At 41.2% G+C, this 23,855-nt stretch overlaps 1 protein-coding gene across 1 annotated transcript in view; it reads left to right on the top strand.

The window, feature by feature from the left end:
- LOC115149517 (phospholipid phosphatase-related protein type 1) overlaps nt 1–13,457 on the top strand; it is a 128,808-nt gene extending 115,351 nt beyond the window's left edge. The window contains exon 8 of the mRNA XM_029692450.1: nt 11,594–13,457. Coding sequence (XP_029548310.1) covers nt 11,594–11,626 — 33 coding nt within the window. The 3' untranslated portion in view covers nt 11,627–13,457. The remainder of the gene's footprint in view (nt 1–11,593) is intronic.
- Nucleotides 13,458–23,855: the final 10,398 nt, after the last annotated feature.

The raw sequence follows: 23,855 nt of genomic DNA, 5'->3' as shown, positions 1-23,855 counted from the left end.
AGTAGTGCACTATATAGGGAATAGAGTTCTATAGGGTTCTGTTCTAAAGTAGTGCACTATATATAGGGAATAGGGTGCCATAGGGCTCTGGTATAAAGTAGTGCACTATATAGGGAATTGGGTTCCGTAGGGTTCTGGTCTAAAGTAGTGCACTATATAGGGAATAGGGTTCCATAGGGCTCTGGTCTAAAGTAGTGCACTATATAGGGAATAGGGTTCTATAGGGTTCTGGTCTAATGTAGTGCACTATATAGGGAATAGGGTGCCATAGGGCTCTGGTCTAAAGTAGTGCACTATATAGGGAATAGGGTTCTATAGGGTTCTGGTCTAAAGTAGTGCACTATATAGGGAATAGGGTGCCATAGGGCTCTGGTCTAAAGTAGTGCACTATATAGGGAATAGGGTCCCATAGGGCTCTGGTCTAAAGTAGTGCACTATATAGGGAATAGGGTTCCATAGGGCTCTGGTCTAAAGTAGTGCACTATATAGGGAATAGGGTTCCATAGGGCTCTGGTCTAAAGTAGTGCACTATATAGGGAATAGGGTTCCATAGGGCTCTGGTCTAAAGTAGTGCACTATATAGGGAATAGGGTTCCATAGGTCTCTGGTCTAAAGTAGTTCACTATATAGGGAATAGGGTTCCATAGGGCTCTGGTCTAAAGTAGTGCACTATATAGGGAATAGGGTTCCATAGGGCTCTGGTCTAAAGTAGTGCACTATATAGGGAATAGGGTTCCGTAGGGCTCTGGTCTAAAGTAGTGCACTATATAGGGAATAGGGTTCCATAGGGCTCTGGTCTAAAGTAGTGCACTATATAGGGAATAGGGTTCCATAGGGCTCTGGTCTAAAGTAGTGTACTATATAGGGAATAGGGTTCCATTTGGAACACATTCCATTATCTCACTGATCCTTTCACAGCGCTAGCTGAAATGAAACATTAAGCCATTCGTGTCCAAATGTCTAATGTCATTTAGTACGCCTGTTCTTACTGAAGGACAAATCTGAAACACGTTTTAAATCGGCCAAAGCGTTTCTCTACCATGTGAGTTTTGATATTGTACTTTTTTTTTAGTCTTTGGACACAGTTGTTTACACATTTCATGAATCAGGTCCTGTGAGTACATGTTTTAATAATGAATAATCATTTTTGGACTATAGATTGTTCATGACCAGTATATACTGAACAAAAATATAAGCACAGGCATGCAACAATTTAAAATATTTTAATGAGTTACAGTTCATATAAGGAAATCGGTCAATTTAAATAAATTCATTAGGCCCTAATCTATGGATTTCACAGGACTGGGAATGCAGATATGCATATATTGTTCACATATACCTTAAAAAGAATGTAGGGGCGTGGATCAGAAAACCAGTCAGTATCTGGTGTGACCTCCGTTTGCCTCATGCAGCGCGACACATCTCCTTCACATAGAATTGATCAGGCTGTTGATTGTGGCCTGTGGAATGTTGTCTGACGCTTCTTCAATGGCTGTGCGAAGTTGCTGGATATTGGCGGGAACTGGAACACACAGTCCTACACATCGATCTAGAGCATCCCAAACATGCTCAATGGGTGACATGTCTGGTAAGTATGCAGGCCATGGAAGAACTGGGACATTTTCAACTTCCAGGAATTGTGTACAGATCCTTGCGACAAGGGGACGTGCATTGTCATGCTGAAGCATGACGTTATGGCTGCGGATGAATGGCAGGACAATGGGCCTCAGTGATCTAGTCACGGTAGCTATGTGCATTCAAATTGCTGCCAGTTGGACGTACTGCCAAATTCTCTAAAACAACATTAGTGGCGGCTTATAGTAGGTAAAAACTGCACATGTTTGAGTGGTCTTTTATTGTCCCCGGCACAAGGTGCACCTGTGTAATGATCATGCTGTTTAATCAGCTTCTTGATATGCCACACCTGTCAGGTGGATGGATTTTCTTTGCAAAGGAGAAATGTTCACTAACAGGGATATAAACAAAATGGTGCACAGCATTTTAGAGAAAAATCCTTTTTGTGCATTTTGAACATTTCTGGGACCTTTTATTTCAGTTCATGAAATATGGGACCAACACTTTACATGTTGCGTTTTATATTTTTGTTAAGTGTATATATGAAAACAATATGTAAAGAAATTCTCACATACCCCTTATACATGCAGTATAAGCAAATCCAATACAAGTCAATAGACTGGAGACATTTCACAGCATTTTCCCACTTTCCTTTCTCAGATCTCACGTTCACATCTTAATAACGTTCACATCTTAATAACGTTCACATCTTAATAACGTTCACATCTTAATAACGTTCACATCTTAATAACGTTCACATCTTAATAACGTTCACATCTTAATAATGTTCACATCTTAATAACGTTCACATCTTAATAACGTTCACATCTTAATAATGTTTGGTATATTGATTGTATATCGATTGTCTGGACCAATATACACTGAACAAAAATATTTAACGCAACGTTCAACAATTTAAAAGATTTTACTGAGTTACAGTTCTTATACGGAAATCGGTCAATTGAAATAAATTCATTAGGCCCTAATCTATGGATTTCACATGACTGGGAATACATATATGTTGGTCACAGATACACTACATGACCATAAGTATGTGGACACCTGCTCATCCAACATCTCATTCCATAATCATGGGCATTAATATGGAGTTGTTCCCCCCTTTGCTGCTATAACAGCCTCACTCTTCTGGGAAGGCTTTCCACTAGATGTTGGAACATTGCTGCTATAACAGCCTCCACTCTTCTGGGAAGGCTTTCCACTAGATGTTGGAACATTGCTGCGAGGACTTGCTTCCATTCAGCCACAAGACCATTAGTGAGGTCAGGCACTGATGTTGATTGATTAGACCTGGCTTGCAGTTGGTGTTTCAATTCATTCTAAAGGTGTTTAATGGGGTTGAGGTCAGGGCTCTGTGCAAGCCAGTCAAGTTCTTCCACACCAATCTTGACAAGCCATTTCTGTATGGACCTCGCTTTGTGCACGGGGGCATTGTCATGCTGAAACAGGAAGGGGCCTTCCCCAAACTGTTGCCAAAAAGTTGGAAGCACAGAATTGTCTAGAATGTCATTGTATGCTGTAGTGTTAAGATTTCCCTTCACTGGAACTAAGGGGCCTGAACCATGAAAAACAGCCCCAGACCCTTATTCCTCCTCCACCAAACTTTACAGTTGGCACTATGCATTGGGGCAGGTAGAATTCTCCTGGCATCTGCCAAACCCAGATTCGTCTGTTGGAATGCCAGATGGTGAAGCGTGATTCATCACTCCAGAGAATGCGTTTCCGCTGCTCCAGAGTCCAATGGGAGCGAGCTTTACACCACTCCAGCCGACGCTTGGCGTTGCGCATGGTGATCTTAGGCTTGTGTGCGGCTGCTCGGCCATAGAAACCTATTTCACAAACAGTTGTTCTGACGTTGCATACAGAGGCAGTTTGGAACTGTAGTGAGTGTTGCAACCGAGGACAGATGATTTTTATGCACTACGCGCTTCAGCACTCGGCAGTCCCATTCTGTGAGTTTGTGTGGCCTACCATTTCGCGGCTGAGCCGTTATTGCTCCTAGACGTTTCCACTTCACAATAACAGCACTTACAGTTGCCCCGGTCAGCTCTAGCAGGACAGAAATTTGACGAACTGACTTGTTGGGAAGGTGGCATCCTATGACTGTGCCACATTGAAAGTCACTGAGGTCTTCAGTAAGACCAATATTTGTCTATGGAGATTGCATGGCTGTGTGCTCGATTTTATACACCTGTCAGAAACGGGTGTGGCTGAAATAGCTGAATCCACTTATTTGAAGGGGTGTCCACCTGGTTTTGTAGATATAGTGTACCATAACAGAAAAAAGGTAGGGCCTTGGATCTGAAAACCAGTCAGTATCTGGGGTGACCACCATTTGCCTCATAGCAGCGCGACACATCTGCTTCTCATAGAGTCGATCAGGCTGTTGATTGTGGCCTGTGGAATGTTGTCCCCACTCCTTTTGAATGACTGTGCAAAGTTGCAATGGATAAATGCTCACTAACAGGGATGTAAACAAATTTGAGAGAAATAAGCTTTTTGTGTGTATGGAACATTTCTGGGATCTTTTATTTCATCTCATTAAACATGGGACCAACACGTTACATGTTGAGTTTATATTTTTTGTTCAGTGTATAAATCAAAAAAATAATTACTCTTTCTCACATACCCCTAGAGTATATGCGGTAGACTGTAAACACATTCAATGGAGCTTTTTACAATCTTTTTTAAACATGTTCAAATCCTCAGAATCGTCTGGACCAAGATATACAGTATATAAAAATAATACCTAAAGAAATCCACACACTCCTAGAGTACATTGTACAGTATAAGCAAATCCAATGTAAGTCAATGATGGCCTGCCGCAGGTCCGTGGAGAAGGCCTGCCGCAGGTTCGTGGCCACATAGCTTACACAGCCAGTCACCAAATACTGCTTTTGGGAAGGGGCAGAAAAAGTTAACCCACGGAGGCAAAAAGGACACTGTCGAAGTTTCAGTTTCAGAGACAACAATACATGACGCAAAGCAGCCACAACTCTCAGTAAGACCATGATAAACAGATACGATCTGTAGAGGTGCTGTCTTCATCATTAAAGCTGATTCGTATTTCAACCACATGCATCCAAGCCCAACTGAAATCTGAAACATGTTGGGTCGTTTTCACAGCTTTCTTTTTCCTTACGACCGGTCAAACTGATGTCATTTAAACATTTTGCACAGAAAAACTTTTACTTAGAAATAGCCTACCAAAATGTTGGATATTATAAGCAGAAACATATCTAAATCAGGCAAAACAATATCCTGCAATTCAGCATATCGTTCTGCAGTCTTTGACTGAAGCCTATAGAACATTTTCTATATTTGGGGGTTATGGTTGGGTGGAGGCTTCAGATTTTCACTTCATCACATATAGTCGGGCAGTTGAGGATGGGTTATTAGCAATTGCGTTTGGGTGCAGGTGAACAAACAGCTGGCCCATGCACCACTGAGAGAGAGAGAATAGCCTTGCTATTGAGAGAGAATAGCCTTGCTGTTGAGAGAGAGAAAGCGAGAGCATAGCATTGCTATTGAGAAAGGCCGCCGTAGGCAGACCTGGCTCTCAAGAGAAGACAGGCTATGTGCACACTGCCCACAAAATGAGGTGGGAACTGAGCTGCACTTCCTAACCTCCTGCCAAATGTATAACCATATTAGAGACACATATTTCCCTCAGATTACACAGATCCACAAAGAATTCGAAAAACAAATCCAATTTTGATAAACTCGCATATCTATTGGGTGAAATACCACAGTGTGCCATCACAGCAGCAAGATTTGTGAAAATGGCAACCAGTGAAGAACAAACACCATTGTAAATACAACCCATATTTATGTTGATTTATTTTCTCTTTTGTACTTTGACTATTTGCACATCATTACAACAGTGTATGTAGACGTAATATGAGATTTGAAATGTTTTTATTCTTTTGGAACTTTTTGTATTGTTTATTTCACTTTTCTTTAGTATCAATTTCACTTGCTTTGGCAATGTAAACATGTTTCCCATGCCAATAAAGCACTTAAATTGAACTTGAATTGAGAGAGAGAATTTTTTTTCATGTACACTGCGTATACAAAACATTAAGAACACCTGCTGTAACCAGGTGAATCCAGGTGAATGCTATGATCCCTTATTGATGTCGCTTGTTAAATCCACTCAATATTAGGAAGGTGTTGCTGATGTTTTGAATACTCACTGTATGTATAGTAAATAGAGCCTGATATATTGATAAAAGTCACCTTGTCGAAGAGCAATTTACATGGTTATCAATACATCACACCTGGGAGAGAGATTTACATGGTTATCAATACGTCACACCTGGGAGAGAGATTTACATGGTTATCAATACATCACACCTGGTAGAGATTTACATGGTTATCAATACATCACACCAGGGAGAGATTTACATGGTTATCAATACATCACACCAGGGAGAGATTTACATGGTTATCAATACATCACACCTGGGAGAGAGATTTACATGGTTATCAATACATCACACCAGGTAGAGATTTACATGGTTATCAATACATCACACCTGGGAGAGATTTACATGGTTATCAATACATCACACCTGGGAGAGATTTACATGGTTATCAATACATCACACCAGGGAGAGAGATTTACATGGTTATCAATACATCACACCAGGGAGAGATTTACATGGTTATCAATACATCACACCTGGTAGAGAGATTTATATGGTTATCAATACATCACACCTGGGAGAGATTTACATGGTTATCAATACATCACACCAGGTAGAGATTTACATGGTTATCAATACATCACACCAGGTAGAGATTTACATGGTTATCAATACATCACACCAGGGAGAGATGTACATGGTTATCAATACATCACACCTGGGAGAGATTTACATGGTTATCAATACATCACACCAGGGAGAGATTTACATGGTTATCAATACATCACACCAGGGAGAGATTTACATGGTTATCAATACATCACACCAGGGAGAGATTTACATGGTCATCAATACATCACACCAGGGAGAGATTTACATGGTTATCAATACATCACACCTGGTAGAGATTTACATGGTTATCAATACATCACACCAGGGAGAGATTTACATGGTCATCAATACATCACACCAGGGAGAGATTTACATGGTTATCAATACATCACACCTGGTAGAGATTTACATGGTTATCAATACATCACACCTGGGAGAGATTTACATGGTTATCAATACATCACACCAGGGAGAGATTTACATGGTTATCAATACATCACACCTGGTAGAGAGATTTACATGGTTATCAATACATCACACCAGGGAGAGATTTACATGGTTATCAATACATCACACCTGGGAGAGATTTACATGGTTATCAATACGTCTTTAAGGAATACCTGGGATAGGATATAGTAATCCTTTTAACCCCCCCCCAAAAAAAATATATAGATGTACTATTGTAAAGTGGTTGTTCCACTGGATATCATAAGGTGAATGCACCAATTTGTAAGTCGCTCTGGATAAGAGCGTCTGCTAAATGACTTAAATGTAAATCAATACGTCACACCTGGGTAACCCTACACGAAACATTTTAAGTGTTTCTAAATTCCCCTTTGGGAAAAAATGAACAATCGGTACCATTTCCTTGTTTGATCGCTAGGTTTTATGGGTATTATGACGAATACTGTGGTTCCAGATCCTTCAGAGTCCTTGGTCCTAACTTGTGGAGTCTCCTCTTCACCCCACAGGTTTTCAACGGGGTTTAGGTCAGGGGGTGGAAATTTCAATAGCTTGATTTTATGGTCAGTGAACCATTTTTGTGTGGATTTGGAGTTATGGTTTGGATCGTTGTCATACTTATTTACCTCATTAAAAAGCAAATCATTTTATAACATGTTTGACATGCATTTTTCTGGATTTTTTGTTGTTGTTATTCTGTCTCTCACTGTTCAAATAAACATACCATTAAAATTATAGACTGACCATTTCTTTGTAAGTGGGCAAACGTACAAAATCAGCAGGGGATCAAATACTTTTTCCCCCTCACTGTATATATCCCCGCTATTGTTATTTACTGCTGCTCTTTAATTATTTGTTAATTTTATTTTATAAATTTTTTACTTAATTAACATGTTTTTTTTTTGTTTTTTTTAATTCTTAAAGCTTTGTTGGTTAAGGGCTTGTCAGTAAGCATTTCACTGTAAGGTCTACTACACCTGTTGTATTCAGCATTTCACTGTAAGGTCTACTACACCTGTTGTATTCAGCATTTCACTGTAAGGTCTACTACACCTGTTGTATTAAGCATTTCACTGTGAGGTCTACTACACCTGTTGTATTCAGCATTTCACTGTAAGGTCTACTACACCTGTTGTATTCAGCATTTCACTGTAAGGTCTACTACACCTGTTGTATTCAGCATTTCACTGTAAGGTCTACTACACCTGTTGTATTCAGCATTTCACTGTAAGGTCTACTACACCTGTTGTATTCAGCATTTCACTGTAAGGTCTACTACACCTGTTGTATTCAGCATTTCACTGTAAGGTCTACTACACCTGTTGTATTCAGCATTTCACTGTGAGGTCTACTACACCTGTTGTATTCAGCATTTCACTGTAAGGTCTAATACACCTGTTGTATTCAGCATTTCACTGTGAGGTCTACACCTGTTGTATTCAGCATTTCACTGTAAGGTCTACTACACCTGTTGTATTCAGCATTTCACTGTGAGGTCTACTACACCTGTTGTATTCAGCATTTCACTGTGAGGTCTACACCTGTTGTATTCAGCATTTCACTGTAAGGTCTACTACACCTGTTGTATTCAGCATTTCACTGTAAGGTCTACTACACCTGCTGTATTCAGCATTTCACTGTGAGGTCTACTACACCTGTTGTATTCAGCATTTCACTGTAAGGTCTACTACACCTGTTGTATTCAGCATTTCACTGTAAGGTCTACTACACCTGTTGTATTCAGCATTTCACTGTGAGGTCTACTACACCTGTTGTATTCAGCATTTCACTGAAAGTCTACTACACCTGTTGTATTCAGCATTTCACTGTGAGGTCTACTACACCTGTTGTATTCAGCATTTCACTGTGAGGTCTACTACACCTGTTGTATTCAGCATTTCACTGTAAGGTCTAATACACCTGTTGTATTCAGCATTTCACTGTAAGGTCTACTACACCTGTTGTATTCAGCATTTCACTGTGAGGTCTACTACACCTGTTGTATTCAGCATTTCACTGTAAGGTCTACACCTGTTGTATTCAGCATTTCACTGTAAGGTCTACTACACCTGTTGTATTCAGCATTTCACTGTGAGGTCTACACCTGTTGTATTCAGCATTTCACTGTAAGGTCTACTACACCTGTTGTATTCAGCATTTCACTGTGAGGTCTACTACACCTGTTGTATTCAGCATTTCACTGTGAGGTCTACACCTGTTGTATTCAGCATTTCACTGTAAGGTCTACTACACCTGTTGTATTCAGCATTTCACTGTAAGGTCTACTACACCTGTTGTATTCAGCATTTCACTGTAAGGTCTACTACACCTGTTGTATTCAGCATTTCACTGTAAGGTCTACTACACCTGTTGTATTCAGCATTTCACTGTAAGGTCTACTACACCTGCTGTATTCAGCATTTCACTGTGAGGTCTACTACACCTGTTGTATTCAGCATTTCACTGTGAGTTCTACTACACCTGTTGTATTCAGCATTTCACTGTAAGGTCTACTACACCTGTTGTATTCAGCATTTCACTGTGAGGTCTACTACACCTGTTGTATTCAGCATTTCACTGTAAGGTCTACTACACCTGTTGTATTCAGCATTTCACTGTAAGGTCTACTACACCTGTTGTATTCAGCATTTCACTGTGAGGTCTACTACACCTGTTGTATTCAGCATTTCACTGTGAGGTCTACTACACCTGTTGTATTCAGCATTTCACTGTAAGGTCTACTACACCTGTTGTATTCAGCATTTCACTGTGAGGTCTACTACACCTGTTGTATTCAGCATTTCACTGTGAGGTCTACTACACCTGTTGTATTCAGCATTTCACTGTAAGGTCTACTACACCTGTTGTGTACATGTGTCTTTTATTTGATTTGATTTGAGATGGTGAGGGAATAAGGAGTACGTTTATCCGATCCAGACTCTGTGTGAGAGAGATGGTGAAGGAAGCGTGTGTGTGATGTCCGGCTACTGTAGTTACCAATATGAAGCCGGTTTATTAATGACATCAGCCTCTCTCTGTCAGGATCACCTGTCAATCAAAGAAAGAGACAGACGGATTGCTGGATCCAATGAGGAAATGAGGTTGCAGATAATTATTTTTTGCTGTTTGACTGACTGGACTAGTTAGTCTCCTAATTGATGGATCACTGACATGTAATCAATGTAGCAGGTGGTTCAAGTTTCAAGGTTTAATGTCACGTGCTCAAGTAAAGTGAAATGCCTTTTTTTTGCCAGCTCCAAACCTTACAAGCAGAGAGAACAGTCTATGGCTTGGGGGGGGGGGGGGGGGGAGTCTTTTCATGATTTCCCGGGCCTTCCTTTCATACCGCCTGATATAGAGATCCTGGATGACAGGGAGCTCAGCCCCAATGATGTACTGGGCTGTCCGCACCACCCTCTGTAGCGCCATGCGATGGAGGGCGGTGCAGTTGCCATACCAAGCAGTGATGCAGACGGTCAAGATGCTCTCAACGGTGCAGCTGTAGAACTTTTTGAGTATTGGAGGATCCATGTCCTTTTCAACCTCCTGAGGATGAAGAGGTGTTGTTGAGCTTTCTTCATGACTGTGCACGTGTGTGTGTGGACCATTTCAAATCCTTAGTGATTTTGACACCAAAGATCTTTTTGCTCTCGACCCGCTCCATTGCAGCCCCGTCGATGTGGATGGGGCTTGCTCGCCCCCCCCTCCAGTTTCCTGTAGTCCACGATCAGCTCCTTACTGACATTGAGGGAGAGGTTGTTGTCTCGGCACTGACCTCCTCCATTTAGGCTGTCTCATCGTCATTGTTAATCTGGCCTACCACCGTCGTTTCCTCAGCAAACTTAATGATGGTGTTGGAGTCGTGCGTGGCCACGCAGTCGTGGGTGAACAGGGAGTACAGGAGGGGACTAAGCGCACACACCCCTGTGGGGCCCCCTCGGCCCGTCGGGAAATCCAGGATCCAGTTGCCAATGGAGGTGTTCAGTCCCAGGGTCCTCCAACTTGGTGACGAGCTTGGAGGGGACAATGGTGTTGAACGCTGGGCTGTAGTCAATGAACAGTATTCTCACATATGTATCTGATTTACCGAATGGGGGATGAGGGAGGGCCTTGTATGCTTGCTTGTGGGTAGAGTAACAGTAGTCTAGGACTTTGTCGCTCCTAGTGACGAAGGAGACGTGTGTTAGAAAGGAAGTTGAGAATCACATTTGAGAGGTGGAGGGGTTGTGTTTACCATAGAGCATCAAAATGTTGTGTGATGTGAAGCCATCGGGATATCTGGGAGCAGTACTACACTGTATTCCTTTCCTTCCTGTGTAAAATTCTTTACAAAGACACCTTTACTTTGTCTTCCAGAACCCTATCAGTAGTTTTATTCAGCACTGGTTTCCGTAAAGTTTAGGAAAAGCATCCCACACTCAGCACTGGTTTTCGTAAAGTTTAGGAAACGCATACCACACTCAGCACTGGTTTTCGTAAAGTTTAGGAAACGCATACCACACTCAGCACTGGTTTTTGTAAAGTTTAGGAAACGCATACCACACTCAGCACTGGTTTTTGTAAAGTTTAGGAAACGCATACCACACTCAGCACTGGTTTTTGTAAAGTTTAGGAAACGCATACCACACTCAGCACTGGTTTTCGTAAAGTTTAGGAAACCCATACCACACTCGTTTATACGTTATGTTTGATGGACATCAACCACAGTATTAACCTAAATTCTTAGTTTCTAAGAAAATGCAAAAAAAAATGTAACATCTCTTTTTTCTGTTTTTCAGAACCATTCGGCATCGATGACTGAGGTCACATGACTAGCGGGGACCACGGGGGGGCAACACCGGGTCACCTTTGCGTCTCCTCAACACAACTTCTAGGCACAATGTTTTGTACTGTGTCATACTACTGTAAAAAAAAGGACAGTATTCTGGTGTATGTAACTAGTTAGAGGCTGATGATTTGTACATTTTGTATAAGAGAGTACGTGCTGTAGCCTACCTAACCCTGAAGATGTTACTACTGTAGGTCTGAACTAGGGTTGCAAAATTAACGTAACTTTCCAAAAATGTCCAGGTTTTCCACAATAGAAGATTCCCGGAATCAGGTGTGAATAAGCAGGAAATCCAGGAATCCTTCTACCGGGATTTCTGGAAAGTCTGGGCATGTTGGGAAAATTACCGGAATATTTCACCCCTAGTCTGATTTGTGTCAGAACTTCCTCCTCTCTCTCTCGCTCATCATGTTTTACATCGTGTTAGGACTTACTTACGCATTCATTCTCTCTAGTCATGTTTTATATCACAAAGGAAATATAATATACAGTATACAGTCTATCTAACGTTATTGAAATATTGATGTTGTTCTGTGGTATTTGTACAAATTCCTCAATCTATTCTGTTAGGTTTTTTTCTGTACATTTATTGACTAAATTCATATTTTGTATTATTTGTTATCTCTGTATTAAACATTTTGACCGATTTCATTTTTTTTTTATATATATAATATTTTTTTTTGCCTGCTGATTTTTCAGGAATGTATTTGTTATTCATGTTGTTTAGGGGATAACAACATCCCTTTGGACCGTGACACAGTGTGGTATTATTGTATTTTTTTGTCTTCTCCATCCAGAAACGGCCATTCTCTCAGCATGCAAGTACACAGTTGAACTATTTGAATAAATATTCCCAATTTGTATAGTCTTTCTTTAAGAAAAAAAATAATAATAATGAAATGCTGCATATATTTTTCTTGATTTGTCCAAATAATAAATATTTAGTAGCAGAGTATCTATTGTGTGGGGTTTTTACTCCAAACCTCAACAAAGTATTTGCTGGTCTTGGTAGTACTGAGTGTAGATTTAGCAGTTGTAATTCAATCAAATTGTGTGGGATGCATTTCCAAGGCTTATTCTGTAGGTGATAATACAATTTGACTTTGACAAGAAATTAGTAATCTTCCACCTGTGTTTAGTTGTCACCAGAATCTGGGCGCTCTGTGAGAAGGGAAAGGGAGATACATAGTCAGCTGTACAACTGAATGTAGTCAACTGAAATGTGTCTCCCGTATTTATCCCAACCCGTCATCGACGCCCGGGGCGCAGTTGTTCGGGGTTAACTGCCTTGCTCAAGGACAGAACGGCAGATTTTTTCCACCTTGACGGCTCGGGGATTCAAATCAACGACCTGGCCCAACGCTTTTAAACACTAGGCTATCTGCCACCCATAGAGTGGCTACCAGCCACCCAGAGAGTGGCTACCTGCCACCCAGAGAGTGGCTACCTGCCACCCAGAGAGTGGCTACCAGCCACCCATAGAGTGGCTACCTGCCACCCAGAGAGTGGCTACCAGCCACCCAGAGAGTGGCTACCAGCCACCCATAGAGTGGCTACCTGCCACCCAGAGAGTGGCTACCAGCCACCCAGAGAGTGGCTACCTGCCACCCAGAGAGTGGCTACCAGCCACCCATAGAATGGCTACCTGCCACCTATAGAGTGGCTACCAGCCACCCAGAGAGTGGCTACCAGCCACCCATAGAGTGGCTACCTGCCACCCATAGAGTGTTTATTAATGTTTTGTTATGCATCATGTTCTTTGTATTACATCTTGTTCAACATTTTATAACACTGTATTAAATGTTTTCATAGCATGTGTAACCTCTATTTAACTAGACAAGTCAGTTAAGAACAAATTCTTATTTACAATGATGGCCTACCGGGGAACTGACTTGTTCAGGGACAGAACAACAGATTTTTATCTTGTCAGCTCGGGGATTCTACCTTTCAGTTACCGGCCCAATGCTTTAACCACTAGGCTACCTGCCGCATCTAAGGAATGATTCTACCAAATTGCATGCTTTATCCACCATGCAAAGTTGTTTTTGTTCATTAAGAGAGTGGACAGGCAGAATCTAGTTATTTGGTTTGAATGAGTTTTCTACAGGCAGAAGCTAGTTATTTGGTTTGAATGGGTTATCTACAGGCAGAAGCTAGTTATTTGGTTTGAATGAGTTATCTACAGGCAGAAGCTAGTTATTTGGTTTGAATGAGTTATCTACAGGCAGAAGCTAGTTATTTGGTTTGAATGAGTTATCTACAGGCAGAAGCTAGTTATTTGGTTTGAATGGGTTATCTACAGGCAGAAGCTAGTTATTTGGTTTGAATGAGTTATCTACAGGCAGAAGCTAGTTATTTGGTTTGAATGAGTTATCTACAGGCAGAAGCTAGTTATTTGGTTTGAATGAGTTATCTACAGGCAGAAGCTAGTTATTTGGTTTGAATGAGTTATCTACAGGCAGAAGCTAGTTATTTGGTTTGAATGAGTTATCTACAGGCAGAAGCTAGTTATTTGGTTTGAATGGGTTATCTACAGGCAGAAGCTAGTTATTTGGTTTGAATGAGTTATCTACAGGCAGAAGCTAGTTATTTGGTTTGAATGAGTTATCTACAGGCAGAAGCTAGTTATTTGGTTTGAATGAGTTATCTACAGGCAGAAGCTAGTTATTTGGTTTTATTAGATCAGGACCTCCCTCTGGTAGGAATCATCAACGCTCCATCTTTGTGTTTTGTTGATTAATGGTTTTGATCGAGACAAAACCAACTAGAGGTACAGTGGGGTCCAAAATTATTGAAAACCTTGATAAAGATGAACAATAATGACTGTATAAAATAATTATTTCAAAAACTGAGCTATATTGTACGTCCAACAGATAACAAGTAATACATGTTTTTCTCAGAAAGGTAGGGGTCAAAATTATTGACACCCCTTGTAGATTGTTATCAATAAAGTCATCAAATGTTTATGTCCAATATTCCTAGTGCTCAATGACTACATCATGTGACTTTACAAACTGGTTGGATTCATTTGCCCTTTGTTTTGGTTGTGTTTGTGATTATTTTGTTGGGGTATGATCTTTGACTCTGTAAATATCTCACTCATTTTACATTTACATTTTAGTCATTTAGCAGACGCTCTTATCCAGAGCGACTTACAGTTAGTGCATTCATCTTAAGATGGTGGGACAACCACATATGACCCATTGGGGTGCCAGGACAGAGAACAGCTTGGAATGGGGTGAGTGGGAACTGCCCTCCCATAGGAGGGGAGGGCCAAGAGACCTTAGGTGGCAGAACGGAGTGCTCGGGTTGGGGTGTAGGGTTTGAGCAGAGCCTTTTGGAGTAACTAATGTTGTTCATCCATCCTCAGTTTTCTCCTATCACAGCCATTCTATTCTGTAACTGGTTTAAAGTCACCATTGGCCGCAGGGTCAAATCCCTGAGCAGTTTCCTTCCTCTCCGGCAACTGAGTTGGGAAGGATGCCTGTATCTTTGTAGTGACTGGGTATACTGATACACCATCCAAAGTGAAATTAATAACTTCACCATGCTAAAGGGATATTCAATGTCTGCTTTTTTTTTACCCATATACCAATAGGTGCCCTTCTTTGCGTGGTATTGGTAAACCTCCCTGGTCTTTGTGGTTGAATCTGTTTTAAATTCACTGCTCGACTGAGGGACCTTACAATTAATCTGTATGTGTGGGCTACATAGATGAGGTAGTCATTCAAAAATCATGTTAAACACTATAATTGCACACAGAGTGAGTCCATGGAATTTATTCTGTGACTTGTTAATTAAGCACATTTTTACTCCTGAATTTATTTAGGCTTGCCTTAACAATGGGGTTGAATTTTGACTCAAGACATTTCAGCTTTTAATTAATTTGTGAAAAATTGTAAAAACATAATTCCACTTTGACATTATGGGGTATTGTGTGTAGGCCAGTCAGGGTTGGGTAGTTACTTTCTAAATGTAATCCATTACAGTAACTAGTTACATGTCCAAAATAGTAATCAGTAATGTACCTTTTGGATTACCCAAATTACATTCAGTTACTTTTAGATTACTTTCCCTTTAAGAGGCATTAGAAGAAGACAGAAATGTATGTTACCATTGAACAACATCTATTGCAGGATAAATCAATGTTAAAGTTTATACATATTTGGCCATATATGGATGTTAAATTTTACTTTATGTGTTGGTTATGTAGGCTTCTTCTAACCCATCACTTTCTACTACATATAACAATACGATTAAATTATATATTTACATTAAAAACCAAAGTTATCAGAATTCCAGTCATTACAATAAATGTTATACCCCTGGATCTTCAAGAATAGGACTTGGAAAAATCGAATCAAATTGTATTTCTCACCTGCGCCGAATACAACAGGTGTAGACCTCACAGTGAAACGCTTACTAACAAGCCCTAACCAACAATGCAGTTAAAACATATATATTTTTAAATACCTACAAAAATATAAGAATAAGAAATAGAAGTAAATAATTTGGAAGCATAGATTAGCCAAATTGTTTTACCTGAGCATGACCCCAAAACTGAGGACTTATTAGCCAGCCCTACTCTATTGTTTATGATTGTGTTGTCATGGACGACTGATTGGGCTCATTGATTCCAGTTGTAAAATAAATGCTGCGCTCATGGAACGGCCTGCTTTGAGCACTACTGAAAAGGGCTATTTACATGGGAAACATGAATGCCATATGCTGCATTTGCTACAGGAATATGTTGTTTACCTTTTAGTTGGTGACACTTTGATATCTTGATAATATGCAGCTGTTTAAAGGGCAAATCCACAGATGAAACAATAACAAAATGGCTGCCCCACCTCTGTTTTAGTAAAAAGCTGAAGGATGGGCCTGGAGAAATGTAACCAGTCTCAGATTAATAGACAGAGCTATGGATGCATGGACTGACCATCCATGATATCAAAAGTATTGTTTTAATGTTATGAGGCTATACAGTGTTTGTTTACATTTATAATGTTTAAATCATTGGAGTAAAACAAGCTTATATTTTGGGTTGTCATGGAGTGTGACAGTTGAACTAAACTCATTAGCCATTTATAAATTATATTCTTCAAGAATCAATGGATATAAATATAATTTAAAAGTCAAAAAATTGATGTAGCAACAGATTGCCACTTTAAGTCTATTGAAAGTGTATGTGTCCATTAGGATTATGGAATAATTTTTGTCATCAGCATGAATTAGATTGAGCATTAAAAGCCCCACTTTTATTCCATCGGCTGCCATCCGCACTATGCAGCTGTTGCAAGAACGCATTGGTTTCAAATACAATGATTGATATGCAGCTTAAACTTCTTGAATTCAACCATTATTGGGTTCAAATACCCATTTTAGGTATGTAAACAGCCGTCCAGAACAACCACAATCCGTAAGGCACAAATAGCTAAATGAGAGAGCAGCAGTGTGATTAACATCAATGCTCTATGTAGATATCAGTAATAAGTGATATCCGTATCGCTGTAGACTACATCACTGCTGTCATCCTTACAGGACCTCCAAGAGTTTATTCAAGTTGGCCGACAACAGTCACACCAATAGAAGACATAGCTTGGACTGTAGCCTACAAGAAGCCTATTCCTGCTCTTTTCCCACGATCCATCAAACACATTTGGTGTGTCATCATAGTGGTCTCTGATTGGTGGTCAGACTCGTTCATGTTGAACAAATTTAAACTTGAGCCTTTTTTTCAATGCTGGTTTGAATGTCATTGAGATAATAGAGAAGTATTAAAGATTTTATTTTTGCAAATATCCTTTCTGAATGTAAAAGTAATCATCTAGTTTTTCAAAAGAATCTGTAATCTGATTAAAATGTTTTTGCTGGTAATATAATGGATTACAGTTACAGTTTTTTTGTATTCTGTTACAAAAATCAAAATTTAATCCATTTTAAATTCAGGCTGTAGCACAACAAAATCAGAAAAAAGTCAAGGGGTGTGAATACTTTCTGAAGGCAACATAGCTCAGTATTTGAATTATTTATTTTATACAGTCAGTATTGCTCATCTTTATCAAGGGTGTCAATCATTTCCGACCCCACTACCGGCCAAAAGTTTTAGAACACCTCCTGATTTAAGGGTTTTTCTTTATTTTCACTATTTTCTACATTGTAGAATAATAGTGAAGACATCAAAACTATGAAATAACACATATGGAATCATGTAGTAACCAAAAAAGTGTTAAACAAATCAAAATATATTTTATATTTTATATATGAGATTCTTTAAAATAGCCACACTTTGCCTTCTTGATATCTTTGCACACTCTTGTCATTCTCTCAACCAGCTTCACCTGGATTGCTGTTTCAACAGTATTGAAGAAGCTTCCACATATGCTGAGCACCTGTTGGCTGCTTTTCCTTCACTCTGCGGTCCGACTCATTCCAAACAATCTCAATTGGGTTGTGGTTGGGTGATTGTGGAGGCCAGGTCATCTGATGCAGCACTTCATCACTCTCCTTCTTGGTCAAATACCCCTTACACAGCCTGGAGGTGTGTTGGGTCATAGACCTGTTGAAAAACAAATGATAGGCCCAAACCAGAAGGGATGGCATATTGCTGCAGAATGCTGTGGTAGCCATGCTGTTTAAGTGTGCCTTGAATTCTAAATTAATCACAGACAGTGTCACCAGCAAAGCACCTCCACACCATAACACCACCTCCTCCATGCTTCACGGCGGGAAATGCACATGCGGAGATCATCCGTTCACCTCCTCTGCGTCTCACAAAGACACGGCAGTTGGAACCAAAAATCTCAAATTTGGACTCCAGACCAAAGAACAAATTTCCACCAATCTAAAAGTACAGAGTTCTAATGGTCTAATGTCCATTGCTCATGTTTCTTGGCCTAAGCAAGTCTCTTATTATTATTTGTGTCCTTTAGTAGTTTTCTTTGCAGCAAATTGACTACGAAGGCCTGATTCACACAGTCTCCTCTGAACAATTGATGTTGAGATATGTCTGTTACTTAAACTCTGTGAAGCATTTATTTGTGCTGCAATTTCTGAGGCTGGTAACTCTAATGAACTTTTCCTTTGCAGCAGAGGTAACTCTGGGTCTTCCATTCCTGTGGTGGTCCTCATGAGAGCCAGGTTCATCATAGCGCTGATGGTTTTTGAGACCGCACTTGAAGAAACTTTAAAAGTTCTTGAAATGTTCCGTATTGACTGACCTTCATGTCTTAGAGTAATGATGGACTGTCATTTTTCTTTGCTTCTTTGAGCTGTTCTTGCCATAATATGGACTTGGTCTTTTATCAAATAGGGTTATCTTCTGTTTACCACCCCTACCTTGATACAACACAACTGATTGGCTCAAACACATTAAGAAGAAAATAAATTCCACAAATTAACTTTTAAGAAGGCACACTTGTTAATTGAAATGCATTCCAGGTGACTACCTCATGACGCTGGTTGAGAGAATGCCAAGAGTTTGCAAAGAGGCATCAAGGTAAAGGGTGGCTACTTTGGAAGAATCTCAAATATAAAATATAGTTTGATTTGTTTAACACTTTTTTGGTTACTAGATGGTTCCTTATGAGTTATTTCATAGTTTTGATGTCTTCCCTACTATTCTACAATGTAGAAAATAGTAAAAACTTTAGAAAAACTCTTGAATGGCTAGGTGTTCTAAAACATTTGACCAGTAGTGTATGTCAGTGAGATATCATTATCAGGAGTTTAATACAACATCCGTCCCCACTGTGAGATATCATTGCCAGGAGTTTAATACAACATCCGTCCCCACTGTGAGATATCATTATCAGGAGTTTAATACAACATCCGTCCCCACTGTGAGATATCATTATCAGGAGTTTAATACAACATCCGTCCCCACTGTGAGATATCATTATCAGGAGTTTAATACAACACAACATCCGTCCCCACTGTGAGATATCATTATCAGGAGTTTAATACAACATCCGTGCCCACTGTGAGATATCATTATCAGGAGTTCAATACAACACAACATCCGTCCCCACTGTGAGATATCATGATCAGGAGTTTAATACAACATCCGTCCCCACTGTGAGATATCATTGCCAGGAGTTTAATACAACATCCGTCCCCACTGTGAGATATCATTGCCAGGAGTTTAATACAACATCCGTCCCCACTGTGAGATATCATTGCCAGGAGTTTAATACAACATCCTTCCCCACTGTGAGATATCATTGCCAGGAGTTTAATACAACATCCGTCCCCATTGTGAGATATCATTGCCAGGAGTTTAATACAACATCCGTCCCCACTGTGAGATATCATTGCCAGGAGTTTAATACAACATCCGTCCCCACTGTGAGATATCATTATCAGGAGTTTAATACAACACAACATCCGTCCCCACTGTGAGATATCATGATCAGGAGTTTAATACAACATCCGTCCCCACTGTGAGATATCATTGCCAGGAGTTTAATACAACATCCGTCCCCACTGTGAGATATCATTGCCAGGAGTTTAATACAACATCCGTCCCCACTGTGAGATATCATTATCAGGAGTTTAATACAACATCCGTCCCCACTGTGAGATATCATTATCAGGAGTTTAATACAACATCCGTCCCCACTGTGAGATATCATTGCCAGGAGTTTAATACAACATCCGTCCCCACTGTGAGATATCATTGCCAGGAGTTTAATACAACATCCGTCCCCACTGTGAGATATCATTGCCAGGAGTTTAATACAACATCCGTCCCCACTGTGAGATATCATACTTCCAGAACGTTTTATCTTTTGAACTCTCAGTTTGACAAGAACTGATTTGCATAGAAATGTGATTTTTTGAGATCGTTGAATTGATGAGATGAAGTTCAGATAAACAGTATCACATTAAATAAATGATGGCCTCCGTCTGCGAGATCGTTTTCTATTTATAAATATTTATAAATAGAAAACACCCAAACCCATCATCCATAAAACAACTCCTCCTCATTATCATCCTGACTGAGAACACAGCAGAACAGAACAGAACAGAGCAGAACAGAACAGAACAGAACGGAGCAGAGCAGAACAGAACAGAGCAGAACAGAGCAGAACAGAACAGAGCATAACAGAGCAGAACAGAACAAAACAGAACGGAGCAGAGCAGAGCAGAGCAGAACAGAACAGAGCAGAACGGAGCAGAACAGAATGGAGCAGAACAGAGCAGAACAGAACGGAGCAGAACAGAACAGAGCAGAACAGAACAGAACAGAGCAGAGCAGAGCAGAACAGAGCAGAACAGAGCAGAACAGAGCAGAACAGAACAGAACAGAACAGAGCAGAACAGAACAGAACAGAACAGAGCAGAACAGAACAGAACGGAGCAGAACAGAACAGAACAGAACAGAGCAGAGCAGAACAGAACAGAGCAGAACGGAGCAGAACAGAATGGAGCAGAACAGAGCAGAACAGAACGGAGCAGAACAGAACAGAGCAGAACAGAACGGAGCAGAGCAGAGCAGAACAGAACAGAGCAGAACAGAACAGAGCAGAGCAGAACAGAGCAGAACAGAGCAGAACAGAGCAGAACAGAACGGAGCAGAACAGAACAGAACAGAGCAGAACAGAACAGAACAGAACAGAACGGAGCAGAACAGAACAGAGCAGAACAGAACAGAACAGAACATAACGGAGCAGAACAGAACAGAGCAGAACAGAACAGAACAGAGCAGAGCAGAACAGAACGGAGCAGAGCAGAACAGAACGGAGCAGAACAGAACGGAGCAGAACAGAACAGAACAGAGCAGAACAGAACGGAGAAGAACAGAACGGAGCAGAGCAGAACAGAACAGAGCAGAACAGAACAGAACAGAACGGAGCAGAGCAGAACAGAACGGAGCAGAACAGAACGGAGCAGAACAGAACGGAGCAGAGCAGAGCAGAACAGAACGGAGCAGAACAGAACGGAGCAGAACAGAACAGAACAGAACGGAGCAGAGCCGAGCAGAACAGAACGGAGCAGAACAGAACAGAACGGAGCAGAGCAGAGCAGAACAGAACGGAGCAGAACAGAGCAGAACAGAGCAGAACAGAACAGAACGGAGCAGAACAGAACAGAGCAGAACAGAACAGAACGGAGCAGAACAGAACAGAACAGAGCAGAACAGAACAGAACGGAGCAGAGCAGAGCAGAACAGAACGGAGCAGAACAGAACAGAGCAGAACAGAACGGAGCAGAACAGAACGGAGCAGAGCAGAACAGAGCAGAACAGAACGGAGCAGAGCAGAGCAGAACAGAACAGAGCAGAACAGAACAGAGCAGAGCAGAACAGAGCAGAACAGAGCAGAACAGAGCAGAACAGAACGGAGCAGAACAGAACAGAACAGAGCAGAACAGAACAGAACAGAACAGAACGGAGCAGAACAGAACAGAACAGAGCAGAACAGAACAGAACAGAACATAACAGAGCAGAACAGAGCAGAACAGAACAGAACAGAGCAGAGCAGAACAGAACGGAGCAGAGCAGAACAGAACGGAGCAGAACAGAACGGAGCAGAACAGAACAGAACAGAGCAGAACAGAACAGAACGGAGAAGAACAGAACGGAGCAGAGCAGAACAGAACAGAGCAGAACAGAACAGAACAGAGCAGAACAGAACGGAGCAGAGCAGAACAGAACGGAGCAGAACAGAACGGAGCAGAGCAGAGCAGAACAGAACGGAGCAGAACAGAACGGAGCAGAACAGAACAGAACAGAACGGAGCAGAGCCGAGCAGAACAGAACGGAGCAGAACAGAACAGAACGGAGCAGAGCAGAGCAGAACAGAACGGAGCAGAACAGAGCAGAACAGAGCAGAACAGAACAGAACGGAGCAGAACAGAACAGAGCAGAACAGAACAGAACGGAGCAGAACAGAACAGAACAGAGCAGAACAGAACAGAACGGAGCAGAGCAGAGCAGAACAGAACGGAGCAGAACAGAACAGAGCAGAACAGAACGGAGCAGAACAGAACGGAGCAGAGCAGAACAGAGCAGAACAGAACAGAACAGAGCAGAACAGAGCAGAACAGAACAGAACAGAACAGAGCAGAACAGAACAGAACAGAGCAGAACAGAACAGAACGGAGCAGAACAGAACAGAGCAGAACAGAGCAGAACAGAACAGAACAGAACGGAGCAGAACAGAACAGAACAGAGCAGAACAGAACAGAACAGAACGGAGCAGAACAGAACAGAACAGAGCAGAACAGAACGGAGCAGAGCAGAACAGAGCAGAACAGAACAGAACGGAGCAGAACAGAACAGAACAGAACAGAACAGAACGGAGCAGAACAGAACAGAACAGAACAGAGCAGAACAGAACACAGCAGAACAGAACAGAACAGAACAGAGCAGAACAGAACACAGCAGAACAGAACAGAACAGAACAGAGCAGAGCAGAACAGAACAGAGCAGAACAGAACAGAGCAGAACAGAACACAGCAGAACAGAACAGAACAGAACACAGCAGAACAGAACAGAACAGAACAGAACAGAACAGAACAGAACGGAGCAGAACAGAACGGAGCAGAACAGAACAGAACAGAACACAGCAGAACATAGCAGAACAGAACAGAACAGAGCAGACCAGAACAGAGCAGACCAGAACAGAACACAGCAGAACATAGCAGAACAGAATGGAACAGAGCAGAACCGAACATCTGTGCTGTAAGGGGAACCAAACAGACCAGAGTATTTAGACATGCATCCCAAATGGCACCCTATTCCCTGTAGTGCACTACTTTTGACCAAACCCTATTCCCTATATATCTGGTCGAAGGTAGTGCACTATATAGGGAATAGGGTGTCATATGGGACACAAACCTGTGTTTAGACATCCATCAGGGTCAATGGTACTCAGCATTCAGAGGGAGAGAGGGACCGCTTCTGTTTCTGCTTCAGCTATCATAGATCATTCTGACACCTCTACAGCGCGCTCCAAATATTCACCCACCCCTGTCTGCGTTCCAAAATGGCTCCCTGTTACCTTTTTTTAGTGCACTACTTTTGACCAGGGTCCATAGTTCTGGTCAAAAGTAGTGTGTCTATATAGGGAATAGGGTGCCATTTGGGACGCAGGACCCTGACACCTCTACTGCACGCTCATCACCGCCAGACACACCTCCTCTGTGGCACAGTCACTCTCTGTCTCCCTAAACCCACCCCCCATGTTAGAATAGGGTGGGTTCCCATG

The sequence above is a fragment of the Salmo trutta genome, chromosome 15 (genome assembly GCF_901001165.1).
Source record: "Salmo trutta chromosome 15, fSalTru1.1, whole genome shotgun sequence".
Lineage (NCBI taxonomy): Eukaryota > Metazoa > Chordata > Actinopteri > Salmoniformes > Salmonidae > Salmo > Salmo trutta.
Note: the sequence above shows the minus strand (reverse complement) of the source record. Positions and strands in the feature narration are given on the sequence as shown.